Raw genomic sequence first — 21,057 nt, 5'->3', positions numbered from 1 at the left:
TGAATACAGTTTTTCCTTAAATTGGGTAGTTTATTAAATTGATATACATATTCTAAATACTTGTAATTTTCACATATGTATTTACTTCTCGTGTGTATTTTAATTGTGTATGTGATTCTCACATGTATTTTTAAAACTACATGTGATAATTTATAATAAAGTACCTAATTATTGGTTCGATTGCTACAAACAGCGCATGCCAACTCATGATGTAATATATCATACAGCCAGTCTTAGCCAACGAACGCTTGAGAGAATGAGTAAGAACAGTATGAGAAGACTTGTCAATGGTTGTTGGCAGGGTACTCTTTGATTGCTTAAGTTAACACAAGGTGAACAAAATTGCTCTAAAGATGAGAGCTAGGGTGCTTCTGGAAAGAATGGCACTTTTATCGTACTTGAAACGGTTGCATGTCCTCTCCTTATGAACGTCTACAACCTAAACTAAGCATGATGCCGAATTATGACCCTCACCAAGTGTAGTGCTAAATTATGACTTATTGGCAAGTTACAAATATAGTTGAATATATTCTCCGCCTGAAGGAGTAGATATGATGCAAATTCAATTGTCCTTAATGCCGCAATTAATCCCAGTGTTCTACATGTTTTTGCTATGCTATCATGGCTAGTCGATTTATCTAGGTTTCTTCTACCTAGTCAAGTCTCGTTATTACAGTTTACCCTTCGTCCTCTTGTTATCCTTATCCAGTGTAGTCTGGTTGAGACTTGTAGTTTGAGTTTTATTACCCTGACCCATATCACAAGCTTTCAAGTTCGTATTCTCGAAGTGGGTTGGCCAAGGGCATATATGACATTTGCTGCAAAAGTAATTTGTAGTTAACATTGTTTCTCCAAATGAGTCTTGATAATTTATAATACAACATTAAAAACACAACTTTGCAAAGTGTTGTGTTTGTTCTTGTTAATACTATTATTAACAGGTGGCCAACATAAATCCTAACACTAATAATAGGGATATTCATCAAAAGTTCAACAAAATATCTTCTATAATTAAGATTGGAATCCCTTACAATCGAGGTGCTCAAATTCCATATAATTCGGGTATCTACGGAGAAGGGGGTTGCCAGGCCCATTTGTTCTAAATAATTGAGGGCAAGTGAACTCCGCAGCTAAGGCTGCTTAGAGTAGGTAAGTCCTACAATCCCGCATAATTTGGGCTATTCAATTATAAGGATCCTCATTTATATAAAATCAAACATTTTCATTGGAGAAGGCTACTTTTCTTGAGAAAGAGGATTGGTACTTGAGAGTCCAATTCTTAATATTAAAAAAAAGAAAATAAAAGGAGTATATGAGAAATAGCATTACCAGAAAAAATAGAAACTTCTGCCAAATGGATATATAAAGTTACAAAGCCATGTCAAAGTCACAAAAATTGAATGTTTCCTCCTACAAAGAAAGCTTCGTCACAAAGAAAATTCCTAGCTAGTCCGTTTCTGGAAACTTTTGTCAACCAAGCCTCTTCCTCTCGCCGGTTCAACATCGGCTGGCGGTTGGTCACCGCGTCTTTTTCACTTCGGAAATGAAAAATAAAAACAAAACACAGAAACAATCTCAACTTCCGTTTTAAACCCCATTACATCTTACCTACAACATAAATTGATCTATTTAACGTTTTAATTTTTGTTTTGTTGTATTTAACATTATGTTACTTCAAATGTTAGATAATGTGACAACATATTCAATATGTAACTACATATATTCTATTACATTTGTGAAATTAAAAGATTTATTATCCACTAACTTATTGTTTCCTTTGTAAATGTATTTTTATTTTTTATTCCAAAAAGTGTTTCGATATAACATACTTTTCTCAAAACTATTAACAAATAATTCAAAACATAAATCACATTTTATAATTCTGAAAAAAAATTAATCTAACACATGATACATGCATGCTAAGAACGTCCTTTATCAACCCTCTTAAATCACATTAGGATTAATTTGACAACGGATAATATATAATTTTCACTTGTGAAACGACCTACTACAATTTTATAGATTATGACGGAGGAATTTTGTTTTTTCATTCATCAGTTCAAAGAAAACTCTGTCCAAGTGGCTAATTATTAAGGAGAAAAAATCAAGATTAAATCTAAACTAATTTATAATTATTTATTTATTTATAATGACAACGGTTTTAGATATTTGCGGCTTCATAAATCACGTTTTTATTTTAAAAAGTTAAATATTTTTCAAAACACGTAATTTACAACGGTGATTTACATGTTTTTAAACCCCGTCATGGAGAAAGGAGACTCGCAGCCATTGCGTAACTTTCTCATTTTAATAATAAGCTTAATTGAATAAACAAAACCGTGCTCTCTCTCTGTCTCTCTCTCTACCCCACGCACCTTTTTCTTCCCTCTCTATCTCTCTAAACCCTGAATTTGACGATCTCTCTCTCTCTCTCCCTCTGATTTCTGTTCCGGAGCGATCAATCAGAGGCGTCGAGGAAGATGTCGCAGTCCGATTCCGATTCGTCGTCGTACGGCGGCGAGTACAAGAATTTTAGGCAAATCAGCCGTGACCGTGAGTGCCATCATTTTTTTTTTCCTTTCTGCAAATTAGTACGATTTAATGGTTAATCATTTCTCTGACAGTTTGTCTATTATTTAGTTGCTTATTTTTGCTTAATTTTCGTTTTTCGTGCTTGGTGGAGACATTTATTTAGTTGCTTATTTTTGGTTCGTTGATATATTCGGCTTCGTAGAACAATATGTCCTGGTCGGTTGCGGTTGGGGATGTAAGGGATCAAGTTATATATAACTTTGTTTCAATGGCTAATGCATTTAGTAACAATATATTTTTCTTTTTTGAGAATATGAGTTATGGTTGTTACTAGGATTTCAAAGTAGCTATGGGGTTGAGCAAGCTAGTGAATTCGTGTCGCATTCTCGTTTCACCAATCAAGGACGGTCCCTTTTTTTTTTTTTTTTTTGAATTTTATTGTTTTTTGAGAAGTTAAAAAGATAAAGTAGGTCTGGGGAGTAAAGGAAAATGTGAATGTATTAAGATATTGGTGGTTTCGTGATATTGGGATATCGTGGTGAAGTTTGGGTAGTGGGAGTTGGCAACTTGAAAGACGAGTAAGACTCCTTAAAGATAGGGGTTCATCTAGTTAGGATGGAAGTTAAATCAGCAAAACCCAAGTCTTATTTGAAATGTGGACCGATGTTGATGAACTTAAAACAAGGATCTAGTAATGATACACTAATATGGTGGATGGGTTAAAGGTTGAGACACCCACGGATGAAAATGAAATTCATATGAATCGGGACCATCAATCACCAACTTGGGATAGTGCATTTTTTTCCTAGTTATTACTATGAACTATGACCATCTCTTTTAACAGATATGACTAAAAGAGGCTTTATCATGAGCGTAAATTATAAATATCACAAGCTGTCATGTTAGTAAAAGATTTAAAAGCTGTTGATCCAGTTATGAAGATGATCGCTAATCGATGCTGTGAATGACATTTTCCAATTATGGTCATTTGCATAGGGTGCAGCTCATTTCCATGAGAATTTGAATGTGAAGAACATCTTTTGGCGACTGCTTTCGGGTGTATGAGAATTTGATTATGCAGGTTGCTATATTGTATTTAGCAATTATTATGAGGTTAGGATGGCAGAATGAGGACGAATAAGTGGTAGCAGCATTGAGTGAGTTGAGCAGCTGTACACTTTGTATCTTGAGGGGATGATGATGACGTTTTCCCATCCTATTAGAGTGCGGTAAAAGGAAGATGCAATAATGGTATTCCAGGGAGAAAAGAGTTATTCCTGGATTGCTTACCTCAAAAAGGGCATGTGAAGTTGGAGGGACTGCACTGCCTCTCCTCTGCAGACATATTGAGTATGATGTCACTTAGATATGCTTACAATACCTTAGGAAGCTATTCTGAAGGTCCTATGGGACTCTTTCCTTATAGGATGTTGCTTCTCTAGCTGAGTCAAGCTCGGCTGCTTTGTAAGTGAAATAGAGATGAGTTAAGCTGATGAACTGGTGTTTTGAGTAGTCTCTAGGCCCATTGGCTTGTGTTTGTGTAGTTACTCTTTTTAAGTGTTGGAGCTTGGAATTTCCTTAAGCAATTTCAAGTAAGTGACATGCAGGTAGTCTTAGGTGAGGAGCCGAGGAGATAAACAGGTCTCCATGTCTTTCGGTAGTGGGACTGGGGTGAGGAAAGATTGCGAATTTTACTATCCCTTTGTTTGGGAGGAAGTTGCTCGTGGTGATCTTAAGGTCCTTTATGTGTGGACAGACAATTCATCAGATGGTGGATGTGTTCACAAAGGCCTCTCTGCCTCTTGTTGCTTCAAGCTTAATCTTCTCTCCTGTTTGGGTTATAGAGGAAAAGATGCTCAGTCGGAGCTTGTCTGTATGTTGTTTCAGTGATGCTCCTAAGTCTTAATATAGTTTATGTTTCTTTTGTACAACCCATTGAAAAATTAATTTATTTTTTCATAATTTTTTTTTTTGATAAGTAATTTATTTTTTCATAAAATGATTGATGCTCTCTCTTTTATATAGATATGAGTGTGTGTGTGTGTGTATGCATATATGTATGTATGTATATTAAATGTGTGTGTGTGTGGATATACCTTCCAACTTGATTCCATTATTCAATTCAAATCCTATTCATGTGCAGGATTATTGCAGGAAATGCTTCGGTCGGCCAAAACAGGGGATTCAAAATCAATTTGGAAGGTATATGCAGCATGTAATAGTTTTCTATACATTTGAGATTTTTTTGGTGAGCTATGCATTTAAAAATCATTTGGTATCTTTTTCAATTGAAAAAAGGAACATATGCATGCTATATGAGCATTATGAGTATTCATTAACTATGTCTTTTTATAGCCCATGTGCACTTTAAAAAGTTTTATGCGTCTACTTTTTCTACCCTGCTTTCTTGTTAATTATCTCTCTTATAAATGTCTGATGAACTTTTTATTTTGCTGATCATAGAATGCGGTGCTGCATAATACTTTTAATTTATATTTTATTTTGTAGTAATTCATTTGTCAATTGTCTGTCCTTGAAACTCTTTCCTGTAGGTACTTATTATGGACAAACTTACTGTTAAGATAATGTCCTACTCGTGCAAGATGGCTGACATCACAGACGAAGGTGTTTCATGTAAGAAGCATTGAGATATTTTCTATTTTTTTTTTTTTTTTTAAAGTTCTTTCCCTCAATGATTTTCATTTTGCTTTCTGCCCAGTCCATGCCATGTTGTCATCTGCTAGGAGGAAATGCTTTATTCTTGTGATATGTACTACGTCATTGTTCTCATACTTATCCGTCAAAATACATTTTAGCTGATCATAGAAGGTGGTGCTGCATAATACTTCATATCAATAGGCATCACATCTTCAATTTCCAATGGATGGTTTTGATGCCTCTGATGCAACATGTCAATTTTTTATGTGGAATTTCCAATGCAATGAAACCTTAATCCAACTTATTGGACTCGGCTACACAAATAGTTTTACGCATGAGATCCATGTTCATAACATGTGACAAAATTTTTAGCTGACTGTCAACTTATTGCAACCCTCTTTTATCTTGGTACTACTTTGAAAAGGATACGACACAGAAGTACGACATGAGCAGAGTTTATTGTGGAATTTCCCGAGATGAAAATGATTCCTTTGAATTTTGGTTGTCTTACCAAGGGGAGGGGCTGATGGTATTAGCAGTTGTTAGTTGAACAATCTTATGATCATAATGTCATAGATTACTAAAATATTTCATCTACAGTGTAGTTTATGAGGGGAGGGGCTGAGGCAATTTGTTCTGTTGGTTAGGTGTGGCCAAGGCAACAAATATTTTTCAACATGTTTTTCATAGATATTCTAGAGGTTTATACAAATGTTATGTAGAAAAGATATATGAAATACAGGTACTAGTAGGGCTGAGCGTCGGTCGGTAATGTCGGTTTCGGTAGAAAATTTTTATTTTCGCCTTTCGAACCGACAATGTCGGTAAAGTCGGTTATTTCACCGACTTATTCCGTCAAATTTTATTTTATTTCGCATTTCGAACCAAATGTGGTCGGTAAAGTCGGTGTCGGTCGGAAGTTGGTAAAGTCGGTGTCGGTTAAGTCGGTATGTGGAAAAATGGCAAATTTGTCGGTAAAGTCGGTCGAAAGTCGGTCGGTAAAGTCGGTTCGGTTAAAAAACCTCTTCCGCCTACCGAACCGAAAAATTTGGAATAAAAAAAATCATGCCGCCTATTGTCCGCCATTTAGTCGGTAACGGTCGGTGTCGGTCGAAATCGGTCGAAAGTCGGTTAATCGGTAATTTGCTCAGCCCTAGGTACTAGTACATCTGTATTGTTGAGTGCTATGGTAGATTTTACTTGAAGGTCCAGTTGAAGGTACCCATGAGATGATTTATGTCCAAAAGTTAGAATATAGATTGTAGAACTTGTTTTAATAATAATGTAGTGTTACTCTTCCTTATACATACTGTATGTTTTGAAGAGTTTGTTGGAAGGCTGTTACACTGCGTTTTTTTTTACAAGTTTTCATCTACGATCTTGCTGGAGATATAAACCAGGCCGGTACAGAAATAAGGTGGACATGGTTCCACTATGTCTGATGTGGACGATATGGTGAGGGAAATTCTCAGACTTTTGAAGGGATTCAGCTTCCTTTAGACAGACTGAACCTTCTATTTGTGTGATTGCTTTTTCATTGGAAGTCTCTTGAGAGTAACAGTCACTTTTTTGGAGTTTTCGGTGCTCCTATCATTTTTATTAATAAACTTTTACTTGTATAGAAAAAAGCAGCTAGGAAAATTTGTCGAATCAAATAAAAGTTGGGATAATGGTTTAGGTGATGAGACAATTGGAATGCTATGTTGGATTATGCTTTCATTTTATCTGATTATTTGGGTATTTGTTCTAAAAGCCATTGCATTTTCAAATCTTCCTGCAGTGGTAGAAGACATATACAGGCGAAGACAACCATTACCCTCCATGGATGCTATATACTTTATCCAGCCATCCAAAGAAAAGTAATTATTCTCCTTTTGGTATCTATTTGTAGATACTATTAGTGCTAGTTAAGCAGAATTAAATGCATTATGTTTTCTGGTTGGTTGAGGGATTCTTGCTATCTTGGTCTCTATTTGTTTCTTTTTGTTAGGCTTTTTTATGTTATTTCAGTAATTTCTGTTGCAAAATTGAACTCAAGAGATTTTGTCATGTTCCATAGACACAGGTGCATAGATGAGTCATTTCTAACTCTCTCTCCCTCATTAATTTGCAGTGTTATAATGCTCTTGTCGGATATGTCTGGCAGAACGCCGTTATACAGGAAGTATGCGAAGGACATTTATTTTTCGTACTTCTGTCTGCATGAAAGATTTGTGTGGGTTTTGAATCTTTTTCCTTTGTATTTGTGAAGGGCATTTGTTTTCTTCAGTTCGCCTATTTCAAGAGAACTTGTTAATCTCATCAAGAAGGATACGACTGTTTTACCCCGCATAGTTGCATTGAAAGAGGTGCTAGTTCTTTTGTCTTGGAAAATACAAATCCTTGGCGTGATATTTGTGCGGGAACACTTTTATATGTCAGCTAGTTGCTTCATTTTCTTTTTCTATATTGTTGGTTTGAAAACTTATCAGTGGATAGTGATAGACTTCTCATTTGGGTGAAAAATGCAGATGAACTTCGAGTACTTCGCTATAGACAGCCAGGTATCTGATGCTTACTTAAATCAACTTGTTGCTACCATATTTGTAATATAGATATTGTGGATTGAGTATAGATAATACTCTTTTATCTTATAGATAATCATGAATTTAGTCTAGATATGCTCTTATCTTTTCATTATAGTTTTAGGGATTTTTACAAGCCATTGTTGCTGATGACATGTTCCATCAATGTACTTGTGGAACTTTGACTGCATATTTTAACATGCTTAATGTTATAAATGGTATTTGTGGGCTGCTGCACTTTAATTTTTAAACCCACAGGTACCAATGAAACTGATTTTGGCAATTGTGATATTGGGATCGGAATTTGTAAATAGTTTTGTTTCCTTTCAGTTTAACATGGTGCAGTTATTTGCTCTCTAAAGTGTAAATCTCTCGGTGTGTAACTAAAAAAAATATCCTAGCTTTGACATTCTTTTGTTTTGGTTTTGCCAAATGTGGCATAAAAAGAGGAAAGCACCAATGACCTTTGGCTCAAATGGTACTTCCTCCCTTTGTAGCAAGAGGGTGAGGTCGGGGTTCAAGTCCATGTAACTTACCATTTAAAAGAAAAAGCGGAAAGCAACATATTTCTTTTTTTTGAGTAAGGTAAGAAGTTGCATAGAATAACAACCCCCCCCTCTCCCAAAAAAAAAAAAAAAGATGAAGCATGGGGGCGTATCCTAGAAAAATACAGCTCATCATATTCTCAAATTGGTGAGCAAATTGATTCCCCACCTGAACTCGAGATTAAAAGAGACTCTAGGTATCTACTAAGACCTAAATACATCCTCTGTGATACCCCCAAGATCTCTGCAGCTATCTGTTTTCTTGAGAAGTATAAGATCATGGAGGATATTACACTGAATTCTAACCCAAACGCATATTGTCATGAAGTGCATTACAAACATTCCTAATTCTATTCTAGAAGGTTCTCTGTGTTCCTTTCCCTTTTCAGATTGTGTAAACCACTCCAACAAGCATAAAACCCGCTAATTGTGCTCGTGGGACTTACCTTTTGAAATTGTGACTCATCAAACCCATTGTCTCTTCTCAGCCTAAATCTATGGCGAGATTACACTTATCACAAAGAGAATGTCATGTGCTCAGAAAGAAAAAGATTTCAGTCCAGAAGGAATTGAAACATAGATGCATTTGAATGTGCCCCTATTAACGCTTGAACTATGGGCAAGCCAGTACTGGTATTTTTCATCGTAATTAGTGACTGTATTCAGGGTGTCAGTGCTGAGGGAAATAAAGATTATTATTAAATGATTTCAAATACTGCCTTGATGGGCTTTTCAGAGTTCTCTGCTATTCCGACCACTTGAAACCCTTCTTTTACCATCAGCCCAACCTTAAAATTAGTATTGTAAAGTTAAACCTGGAAGAAGAGTTGGCTGTTGTGGTATTTTAATAAAAAGGTCAAACCTTACACAATATGTCTCCTCTGATGGCAATATGTGATTATTGTCATGATCTATTTTATCTGTGATTTTCTTTATACAGGGTTTTATCACCAATAATGAGAGGGCTTTAGAGGAACTTTTTGGAGATGAAATGAATTCTCGCCAAGCTGCTATGTGTTTGAATGTGATGGCTACCCGCATTGCTACAGTTTTTGCTTCGTTAAGGGTAAATATATATTAGTTATTTCAAATTTTGAATTTAAATGTATTGAGAATTTTCTGAAGCATGTTTATATTATCAGGAATATCCTAATGTGCGTTACCGTGCTGCCAAGTCTCTTGATGCAACTACAATGACAACATTTCGTGATCTAATTCCTACAAAGCTTGCTGCTGGCGTCTGGGACTGTCTTATGAAATATAAATCACTTCCTAACTTTCCTCAGACAGAAACATGCGAGTTGCTCATCCTTGATAGATCTGTAGATCAGGTTTTTAGGTGCATGTGTTTGTTATGGATTCATAATTTTCTTAGTTACGCATAATCTATATTATTTATGATGGATATACTTGTTTTGAAATTTTAGATTACTCCTGTCATACATGAATGGACATATGATGCCATGTGCCATGATTTACTGAATTTGGAAGGAAATAAATATGTGCACGAGGTAAGTTTTTAGATTGCAAATTTTATAAATACGTCAAAATCATCTGCAGTCTCTTTTGGATATTGTACACCAGTGGATTGTATTGTTCAGGTTCCTGGTAAAACCAATGGTCCACCTGAGAAAAAAGAGGTTCTTTTGGAGGATCACGATCCTGTCTGGCTTGAGCTTCGACATGCACATATAGCAGATGTAATTTATCATGTTTATTCTTTCTTTTTTATACAGATATGTAAATATATAACTATTTATATACGTATACACACAATATTAATGTGTTTTAAATCAACCATTTTTTCAGGCTAGTGAGCGGTTGCATGAGAAGATGACCAGCTTCATTGCAAAGAATAGAGCTGCACAAATTCAACATGGTTCAAGGTTGATGCAAATTGTACTCGTTAAATATTCCTCATTTTTGAATGATAATGCATTTGTTTCTGATTCCTCGACAGTTATAGCAAAAAATGTTGCCAAGGACATCTAATATCTCTTATTTAAATAGAACATTTACATGATATTGTTGATTTTAGTTGCATAAAATTTCACGAATGTCCTAGATAATGGTCTCAGTAAGTAAACTCCATAAAGGTGGACCTTTGTGCTTGACATGGTCAATTTTTGGTTGACCATTTCAATTTAGTCTGATTCTCTTTGGGGGTGGGGGGCAAGGCAACCCTTGGGGTCTAGCTACCGATTTAACATTTCTATCCTAATACTCCATGAGCTGTGGATGGATGTTGTGATAATTGTGATGTGTTTGTCAGAGTTCGAGCTCTGGTTTGTCAAGATATATGGATAGAAGTTCTCTTCTGTCTGGGTATTGGATAACCTGGAATTTTCATCCTTTGTTAGTAATTCATGGTAGAACAACTTTTCTGTCCTGTGGAAGCTGTGAGCTTTTAGGAATATTAGTTATGCTTGATATCTAGATACGACTTAATCTATGCATATTAACTGTTTTTAGTATTTACCTGCCTCATTTTTCATTTGACTGTTAGGACCTTGAGCATTGTATGACAGATTTACATTTCTCTCCCAGTTAAACTCTTTGCCTTGTTTCCATGGATCAAAGAAAGATGTGCTAGTATAAGCTATGCATTTTGTAATTTGTATTCAACCTTTGAGTTTATGCAGTCTGTTATAATGACTGTCATGATATGTTCTTCACCTTAAAGCCCACCTTCTATATAGGGATGGAGGTGAGCTGTCTACACGGGATTTGCAAAAGATGGTTCAAGCATTACCGCAGTATAGTGAGCAAATTGACAAGCTCTCCCTCCATGTAGAGGTTAGTGTCTTGTTTATGTGAATTTTTTTTTTTTTTTTTAATGAGTTAACCTTTGTGAAAGATGTGGTCTCGATCATGCAACATGATACTGAAGTTTGTCTTCCCATGTTATACTTCTGTGAAGTCATGGGAAAAGGAATCGCGAGAGTGTCTGGTGTACAAGTTCTATGGCCTTTCTGTACTATTCCTAGTTATGATACACTTAAGAAACCAACAAATATTTTATTGATGCAGCCTGCAAAAAATTGTATACTTCTCATAACTGCATAATTCTTGGCTTGCTTATTTATATGAATATGGAGGAAGTCTGCGTCCTCTTTGTTTCCTTGACCAATTACACATCAGCCCAGTGGTAGCTGTGATCAGTTACAGATCAGCTTAATTTATAATGATGGAAAGGGTTGATGGCATGGCTAGAATAGGCATAACCACTGGAACGGCTTAAATGGGCTGACTATGGAACCATTTAGAAATTCTATTTTTAAAATTTTCCACTAGTTGAGTTCAATTAAAGCATTCTAAGTTGCAACAAATACAAAATATTTTTGAAGACAATTTTTCACATTTCAAAGCATATCAAGATATTCATTTCTAGATTCAAGCATTCCGTAATTTATTGGTGATTTGCCCCTTTATCCCATGACAATACAGCTCTACTTTACTCACTAACTTTTTTTTTTATTATTATTATTATTTTATTATTATTATTATTATTTTCCTGGGTAAGCCTAAAAAACGGAACTCCCCCCCCCCTCCCCAAATGATGGACAGACTTGTTCACATTTTAAGTAAATGTATATCCAATTATTTTCTAGGAGTTGAGTTATGAGTGAAAAAAGGTCATGGCCTCATGTAGAGTTGGTTTATTATGTAGATTGCAGGAAAAATTAACAGAACGATTAGGGAATCAGGGCTTAGAGAACTTGGGCAGCTGGAGCAAGACCTGGTTTTTGGAGACGCAGGAATGAAAGATGTAATCAAATTCTTGACCACAAAAGAGGTATGAAATTGTAGAGAGTAAATGTTTGTACCTTTCTTATCAATACATATTCTGAAATAAAAAAAAAAAACTTTTTTCCAGGATACAGCTCGTGAAAATAAGTTGCGCTTGTTGATGATTCTTGCAGCCATTTATCCTGAGAAATTTGAGGGTGAGAAAGGTCTCAACATAATGAAGGTTGGTCTACTCGTCATTGTTTATCAACCGCAATCTATTCTTCCTCTTTAAAATCAGTTACTGCTTTTATTATCAATTTTGACAATTTTTGTAATGAATCCCAATTTTAATTATATATTTTTGACTTCTTTCAGTTAGCGAAGTTACCAGAGGAGGATATGAATGCTGTTCATAATTTGAGGTTGCTTGGGGGATCATCAGATACCAAAAAAAGCTCAACTGGCGCTTTCTCTTTGAAGTTTGATATGCATAAGGTAATTCTAATTATGTTAGTTTTGCATGTAGCTTTAGTGGAGATTTATGTCTTAACAGAAATATTCAACTTTCAGAAGAAGCGTGCAGCTAGGAAAGAACGTACTGGTGAACAAGAAACATGGCAGCTATCACGCTTTTACCCTATGATTGAGGTACAATAAGACTAAGTTCATTTCCTCTCAGATCATTGTATTCATATACAATGTGCAAGTTATTGAAGATATTCCATACTTAGAGTACCTTTGTGATCTAGTTTTGGTTTATGGCAATGTTTCCAATTTGCTTCCACAATTGTTTCTTCTAATGCTTACAACCTCCAACATAGTTATGTAATAATAACTGTATCGTTGCATCTTATAAGTTGTAATGGATGCTTCCTAGCATTCATGTTTAAGATGCTTCAAACCTTTATCTGCTGCTTTTCAAACCTTTTTTTGGGGCCAATTGAAGCCAAAGTTTGTTAGTTGTGAAGGCTAGCTAAATATTATGGTGTTCAAGCTTCTTAACTTTAAATAAGAGGTTAAAAGTAATTCAAGGTTGTGAGTTGTTGGTCCCACGGCAATCGGAAGATTCGAATGTTTCTGATTTTTAGGGACTATGGAAACTGACTTTAATTAGTTGCTAGAGGCCTATTTAATGACCATGCCACCATGGTGTTGGAGCTTCCAATAACAGTAAGTTAGGGGTTCCCCTGCAGTGAAGTATGAAATCCTTGAACTGACTCAAGGATTTGAAGCTATTTAGCGATTGCTTTCCAATTGGATGGATGCAATTGAAGTATGAAATGACTTCTCTACTTTATTTCTTAGATTTTCTAGAGTTTAGAAATTAAGTTGTGTGCACGTGCGTGTTTGGTATGTCTCTTGTATACGTTCCTAGGGGAGCACCCCTTTTTGCTCTTTTCTATTGAATTATAACCTTGCCAAAAAGGAAGAAATTTATACAGAGTTTGCTATCAAGTTTTGAATCTATATAATTTTGATTGAAGAAGCGTTTGTCTCCTTGTAGGTTTCCTCCCCACTTTAGAAGTCAATTGCATGCATGTGCAACTCACCAATAAAAGAAATATAGCAACCTTAGCCAAGTGCATCAACTTTTCTTTTTTGGGTGGGGGGTGACAAAGAATGGTTTAGAACCATAAGTATGCTGTTTTGGATAAATGAGATGTCGCCTGAACAGGAAAGAGTACATGGAATCATATATTTAAAACTATTTAGTGTTCTGGGTTGCATGTTTTACTTTTCACTTCTTTTACTTTATTAATTATTTTTTGTAATCAAATGAGGGCATAAGATTGACTATCTGTTGGTATGATAAATACCCAAGTGAAAAATGATAGTAGCAGACATTCATGTGTCTTAAACATAGCTTGCTATGTGGAGATAATCTTGGCAATGTTGGTAAGTGATTAATATCTGGTTGACAATGTCATATTTTGTGCCCATCGTTAAAGCCATATGGGATGAATGGATTACTAGACCCAAATTCTTGACATCTTTCAGGAACTTGTTGAAAAGCTTGGCAAAGGTGAACTGCCAAAAGATGATTACCCATGTTTGAATGACCCAAGTCAAACTTTTCATGGGACATCTAACACTGCAGCAGTAAATCCAGCTCCAGCTGCTCATTCAATGAGATCAAAACGGACACATACATGGGCTCGGCCTCGGAACTCTGATGATGGGTATTCGAGGTACTGTTGTCATTCTTTCTACATGTGGGTTTGAGTAGTCTGTTCAGCTTGATAATTCCTGCATTAACCGAGTCCACGTGTTTTAGCTTTTTTAATATCCATTGGTTTGATTTGGCTTGTTGCTTGTTTAACAAAAGTGATGCCTTGCATGTTTATGCTCTTCTCCATATCATTCTGTAGTTTTTCATAGTTATGATGTTATTTTTCCTTCTGATCTATAGTGATTCAGTTCTAAGACATGCATCCAGTGATTTTAAGAAGATGGGCCAACGGATTTTTGTATTTATCGTTGGCGGAGCTACTAGATCTGAGGTACAAATCTTTTATCCGTTTTATATGGTTATGGTGGTTGCCTTTCTGGCTTATTCGTACTCATAAAATGTACTCATCCTCAGCTTAGGGTTTGCCATAAGCTTACAACTAAATTGAAGAGAGAAGTTGTTCTGGGCTCAACAAGTATTGATGATCCTCCACAATTCATTACGGTGATTGATTTTAATTCCAAATTTTATTTAACAGTTCCACTCGCTTCCCCCTACCAACGGATAATGATTCTCTCCATTTCATGGTCAGTTTTATTTTGTTATATCTAATGGTGTACATGATGCCACGCGGTGAATATGTTGTCACGCCATTTAAAAATAACGTGACATTATATATACACCATTGAATGCAACAAAATAAAATAATAATTATGAAATGTCTCCATCTCCATTTCACTTGAAACAGAGAAGATCTTTTTCCCCTACGAACCATGCCTTAAAGTTGGTATTTTATTGCAGAAATTGAAGATGCTGTCAGCGGAGTATGAACTCTCAATAGATGATCTCCAGATCTAAAATGTGGGTGGCTTAGGAGGCCTGGAATGTACTCTGCTGCTGCAGAATCCAATCCAATTTGTAATCATACACACACTCACATTAAATCCATTTTTTAACAATGAAATGTAAACCTTTTTTTTCCTTTTGGTTGTAGTGGCACTGTATCTGGATAGTTCATATGAGCATCCTGCCTAGCCAAGGTTGCTTTTTGGCTATGTATTGTAATTGGCGTGGTGGAGTCATTGCAGGTGTGTATAGTATAAATAATTCAATCGCAGTAAAGAACCAACTGAATCTTGTAAGTCTCAACGATAAATCCTGACTGCAACTCTACCTCAGACTACTTGTCTGATTGGTTTTGCGGTTTTTAAAAATGATATTTGAACAAATAGTGACCTAAAAATTTAATGACTTTTAAAATGTTCGGTAAAATTGCGGTTTTTTTCATTTATGGATATTGGATTGGTGGGGAGATTTTCGTTTTTATTCCCTTTGTGTGCAACTGGAAAATATGATTTTTTATTTTTTATTTTAAATGTACTCTTAAAATGTATGTTTTTTAGTGGCAATAGGTTATGATAATACATTACATCAACTTGCCACTAATAAATTTGTAAGAGAGTCCAAGACTTTTTTTAATTTTTAATTTTTTTATCCTTTGTGCAATTATTGTCACTAGAATCATTACCATGGTCTATGGAAATAGAGAGCATCCATTTAGTGTAAAAGCAAAAGTAATATTGTAAATATTATCATTTAACTTTAGTGTTAAAAGACTATTACCTCTCATATTTTATACTAAATGGAGAGGATCATATTCTGGAAGGCCTTGATCACACATTTGTAGGTTTTAATGGCACGAATCATAACATTTCTAGCAAAGTCCTGAGATGGATGTCCAATCTTATTGCATTTCATCCTTGAAATGGTACTTCCCTGTGGCATCAATCAATCAAAATAGCAACAATTCTGGAACATCCACCTAAGAGAAGAAGCTTCATGGTTTCAATTCATTGCAAAATTGCAATTCCACATGTAAATTCACTACCTAGGTAGGGACAGCTTATGATAATATTCCCCCACAACCAGCTATAGCTCAACATTTCAGGTTCAAAGTATTCCTATGGTTATGTCATGTTTGATCAGACAACTTAAACCTAAGTCTAAATTACAAATCCGAATCTCTAGCAATTTGCTGCTCCATATTTTGTTTATCCAGGCAGCAAATATAAGATATCTTATGGAGCTAACCTCCCAAACAAGGGAAGCGGGCTGCCCAAAACCTACTCAAGTAGATAGGTCTCATAAGGACTTTCTCACATTTGCTGTCCAAATTGCTAGCAATTTAGACAACAAAATAGCTAGAATTTCTAGCAGATTCTAATAGTACAAAATGAAGTTAGAATTCACAACTCCCAGCTTCTCCTACAACACAAAATAGTTTGTCAGCATGGAGAAAGAGGGGGAAGGAGGGAGGGAAGTATGTGAAATTATGGTACAAACAATTCCCAAAAAATGCCTGCCCAGTAAAACAGTCAATATGGATGCCAGGCAATCAGGACCCCTTTCAATAGTCTTGAAATATTACTCTTCATGCTAAATTAGGTATAGTCTTCAAAAATTACTCTTGATATTGGATTTAGGACCCAAGCTACTAACAGCAGACTTTCTTTGCCTTTTGACTGAGCACACTTTCTGCTTTTCTCTTCTTAATTTCACCCGCTAGCTTTTTAACATAAGCAACGTATCCATCAACATCAAATTTTCTTTTGCATCCTGCATAATTCATGTAACGTATTTTCCCGAAAATCGCCCGCTCCTTCCAACCCTGAAATGCCAGCAAGAAGGATCTAAATAGTGTGGCTATGAGAAAGATATTGCCCAATGAACACCCAATTTTATTTCAGTGTCTCTTATCCATTTCAGAAGGGTAGGCCTGCCTCCAATGCCTAACATTTTCATTTCATTCAGATTTATATGGAAATAGTTATGTCTTCATTTTCCTAAGAAGCAAAAGTAACTTAATTCGGTAACACCACCAGCCATAGATATTATTCTTGAATCCTTTCAATATAAAAGAAAATGGCTAACCCATACCTGGTCATGAACACCACATATTGACCACATGCAGCCGACATATCCATTTGGATCCCTGCCGTCAATTTCATACTGCATGCAAAGTTTAGGTAAAGAAAACTTGGTAAGACATTGTAACAATCTCCATTGAAACACGATCTGTGGTGAAATTACCTTGTCATTTAGGTATATCGATATTTCAAGCGCTTCTTCGGGTCCTCTTGTCCACTCAAGAATCTTTTTCGCCCAATACATTCTGCACAAGGTTTTTCAGACATATATCAGTAACAGATCCAAAAAGAAAAGAGTTATTCTTTAAAAAAGTATGACAGAAAGAGTAACAGAATCAACAACTATGGACATTGCAAGCAGCATATTCAAGCAAAAAAATGCTTCAATCTCTAAAGCAAAGCATATTACACTCATGTATTCATCAAGTACAGTATTTTTTTACGACAAAACATTACCAGAAAAATGGCACCAGTATCCAGGGAATCAAAATCAAGAAGATTAGAAATCAATCAATCAAGATATTGACAAAACAGCAAGTATGCAAGCAAACAGAGAAGATAAAATGTGATTAAAAGCTCCAAAACATCACAATACTTTTAATCTCAAGAAATAACCAAATTGATTCATGAAGACCATTTGTACTATTACAAGCTGTCTCTACATATCAAGAATTATGAAGAATATGGAATGGTAGGTCTGTCCGGCTTTACACCAGAGAGAAGACTTTGTTGCAATCAACATAGGCCATTTAAGTTGCAAGCAACATCAATCTCCATAACAAACAAGGGAGGAAAAAAGTCCATCAGGAAGTCACTTGCCGCATAAAACCATGCATCTTCCCATAGTAAACCATCTCCAACTGAGAAGCATTCCAGAGCTGCAAATCGCAACCCCGAAAAGATTGTTAGAACAATGACAGCAGAAAGACCAAATAGATATAACGGAGACCAAAGAACACTACAAGCATTTGTAAAACAAAAAAAAAGACCTCAGCAATATGTATATCAGAAGATAAACTATGATAGATTATATACTTCCAAATTATTATTGATATTATTACATAATAAGCTTAAAAAAATCAGCTTACAGGATCAGCTGTTTGTGCCTTTTCCAATTGCTCCCTGCTGCAAATTCCAAAGTCATTTAAAAGTTTGAGAACCTTCCCCATAGAATCAGCACAAACTGATTAAAGCAAAGCAAATAACTCACGTGTAATTATGCTCTCGCTTATCAGAAGCATGATCCATCAAGGTCTTACGTGCCCATTCCCATGCCCCTTGAAGTGAATCATAGTGATGCTGGTAGAAGCAGAAGTTATCGGCAAGTTCTCTGCGCACGATTAACTCCTCCAAGAATGCATCGACCGCCTTCAGAATATCAGGTAGAAGATGGATCAAGCTATCATTGAAGCCATAAGTCACTGAACAAAAAGCAATAGATAAGAAAATTCAAACGTGACAACAAACTGGAACCAATTGTGGATCCTAAGAACAAATTCGAACAAAAAGTAAATTAAAAAACCATGCTTATTTTTCTTAATTCCTATTCAACGAAAATCATGAAAGCTAGACAATGAAGCTGAGGTTTGACACAACAAACCTGAGGACAAAGGTTTCTGACTCTACGAGCCTCTAAAGCACACCGCTGCGCAGATATTTGTCCAAAATGCAAGTATGGAGAGAGACCAGAAAGCCCTCTAGGCTTTAGTGGGTTATTCCTATCTTTAGAATAACCTGTCAACCTTTTTGTCAAGAACCCATTTTTACTCCCCATCAACACTTCCATTGCTGCCTTCTCCCCTGGTTCACACCACTCAATTTCGGGAACTTCTGCTCCTTTCCTAGCATTAAAAGATTATTATATCAACACTACAAAAGCAAAGAAGATCACAACTCAACTCAACTCAACTCAATCTAATTAGAGCATCCAACCTCAAAACATCGGCAATGACACCATCCCAATCAATCGACTGACTTGTGGCTGCCCATTTTCTACTAGGAGGCCGCAACGTAGGAAAATCAATGAGGTACTCTGGAAGCCTTTTGTTAATCTTTCCCCTTATAGTTCTAGCGCTATACTCCAACTTCTCCGATGCCACCCAAGTAGGTACTACATTGTGAGTGTCAACTTCATGTATGGTCACCAAATCACTCACCCTCTTGCAAATTTCCTCTTTACACCTCCCAACTTCACGTAAAGGCGAGAAGTCTGTAACTAAAAGTGAAGCCCCACATTCCCTCAAAAAATCTGGAATAGTCTCTTCAGCTTCTCCCTAAATATCATCGTACAAAAAAAAAAGGAAGAGCTTTTCAACATATTGTTATATTTGGAGTGCTTGTAACTGCGATTTCACATACCAAAAGTGCGATTTCAAACCAAGCTACAAAAAATTGCAAAAAATTGTATCTTTTTGGGAGTGCATTTTAGAAAGCGTACATTTTAAAAGGTTAAACTGCGATTTTATAAAACGCTCATATACATTTTGGTCTTTTTCCTTTATATGATCCACTGGAGTGGCAAAATTGGCTGCTATGAAGTTTTTCATGACATGAAACAATTTCAAAAAAAAAAAAAGTTACACCAGCCAATCCCATCACTCAAAAAATATCAAAATAAAGCTTTTTAAAAATCACAAATCAGTTTCACTTTCCTTTCTTTTCCATCATACTCTCTCGGAATCCAAACAAATCACGAACATAAAACACTACATATTAAAAATGTAGGACCCAACTCGCCTGAAACAAGAAGAAAGGGATTTGAAGGGTCTCTTGGAAATCTCCCTGCAATTGCTTCAACCCCCTCAGCATAAACCCGAGCTGCCGAGCTTTCGCGCCCAGGAACTGATCGAACAGATTGAAAGCCACGGCCACGGGCGCATTGAGCTTGTTACCCTGATCAACGGCGTGGATCAACGCCCAGTTGTCTCTGATCCGCTGGTCCCTGAACATCCAGTACACCACCGGCCCCACCTCCCCATCCGACGGCCGCGATCGCTCCTTCAAAACCCTGATTCGACCGGGATGTACGGACGTCGACGTCTTCGAGGGAGAAGATATCGAGGCCATCGCTGAAAACACGCCTCGTCTGCTAACGTGCGCCGTGGGTGCGTAGATTCAGAGAAAGAATGTGACTCTGTGTGTGTGTGTGTGTATCTCTGAGAGAGAGAGAGAGAGAGGAGGGAAGAGGAACAGTTAAACTTGTGGTTTTCAAAGGATATACGTGGCAGAGTTCTAGCTTAGGAACGTGGCATATGGTCGTTAAAACAGTTTTTTTTTTTTTTTGTTGGTCTGAGTGGCTTCAATGGTTGGTGGGCCGCGATTTGGCGGGAATTCGGACAAAAATTAGGTAGTGGGCCTTGGCTTCTGTGAAAGCCCATGGAATCGCGTCAATGGTTGTGACCCAATATTTGACTGGAATTTGGACCAAGACCAAAATGTAGGTATTGGGCTGTTCTCTCTTTGAAAGCCCATTCAATTTTTTTGAAGTGGGAATCTCTCCTACTCTCTAGTAGTCGTTTTGAAAATCCTAAAGGCCCAAGACATATAAGAAGCATTGTAATCCTCACTAACTTTGTCCATGCTTGGCACCAGTTGGATGAGTGCTAAATCCTTCAAACTAAGTTGGAAGAATTTTCTTCGATCCAGCCTATTTCATTGACATCTATCCTTAAAAAAGCATGACTTTAAACTTTTGAATGAGTTCACCCACTTGCACTCTCAACTATGATTCAAACTCATATTTGTTGAAACTTACTTCAAATCAGTCTATTAAACTGTAACTTTACCCTTAGTCTTATCCGCTCGAAAAGGTTTTTATGTCTCAATAACATAACTAGAATTTCTTATCCGAAAAAGACCAAAGTTTGTTGGACCCCTTATACTCACTTCTTTCATATTAAGCAATCAAACATTACAAAGTTCGAGAATAT

At 36.3% G+C, this 21,057-nt stretch overlaps 2 protein-coding genes across 2 annotated transcripts; one reads left to right on the top strand and one right to left on the bottom strand.

The window, feature by feature from the left end:
* Nucleotides 1-2,329: 2,329 nt before the first annotated feature.
* LOC132174672 (SNARE-interacting protein KEULE) lies at nt 2,330-15,350 on the top strand. The gene is made up of 21 exons (XM_059586313.1): nt 2,330-2,553; nt 4,676-4,734; nt 5,085-5,166; nt 6,971-7,049; nt 7,304-7,354; nt 7,442-7,538; nt 7,701-7,733; nt 9,240-9,365; nt 9,442-9,630; nt 9,727-9,810; nt 9,901-9,999; nt 10,109-10,185; nt 10,999-11,095; nt 11,970-12,095; nt 12,177-12,272; nt 12,407-12,526; nt 12,602-12,679; nt 14,030-14,220; nt 14,442-14,532; nt 14,616-14,705; nt 15,003-15,350. The coding sequence occupies exons 1-21, from the start codon at nt 2,481-2,483 to the stop codon at nt 15,057-15,059; spliced, it is 1,995 nt and encodes a 664-aa protein (XP_059442296.1). The 5' UTR covers nt 2,330-2,480; the 3' UTR covers nt 15,060-15,350.
* Nucleotides 15,351-15,926: 576 nt separating this feature from the next.
* LOC132175085 (deoxyribodipyrimidine photo-lyase) lies at nt 15,927-20,272 on the bottom strand. The gene is made up of 9 exons (XM_059586903.1): nt 19,865-20,272; nt 19,061-19,401; nt 18,729-18,969; nt 18,339-18,496; nt 18,217-18,253; nt 17,948-18,006; nt 17,292-17,373; nt 17,139-17,210; nt 15,927-16,869 (listed from the first exon to the last, which is right to left on the bottom strand). Exons 1-9 carry the CDS (start codon nt 20,192-20,194, stop codon nt 16,696-16,698), a joined length of 1,494 nt encoding a protein of 497 aa, XP_059442886.1. The 5' UTR covers nt 20,195-20,272; the 3' UTR covers nt 15,927-16,695.
* Nucleotides 20,273-21,057: the final 785 nt, after the last annotated feature.

The sequence above is a fragment of the Corylus avellana genome, chromosome ca3 (genome assembly GCF_901000735.1).
Source record: "Corylus avellana chromosome ca3, CavTom2PMs-1.0".
Taxonomy (NCBI): domain Eukaryota; kingdom Viridiplantae; phylum Streptophyta; class Magnoliopsida; order Fagales; family Betulaceae; genus Corylus; species Corylus avellana.
The sequence above is the reverse complement of the archived record's forward strand: the minus strand, read 5'-3'. Positions and strand labels throughout refer to the sequence as shown.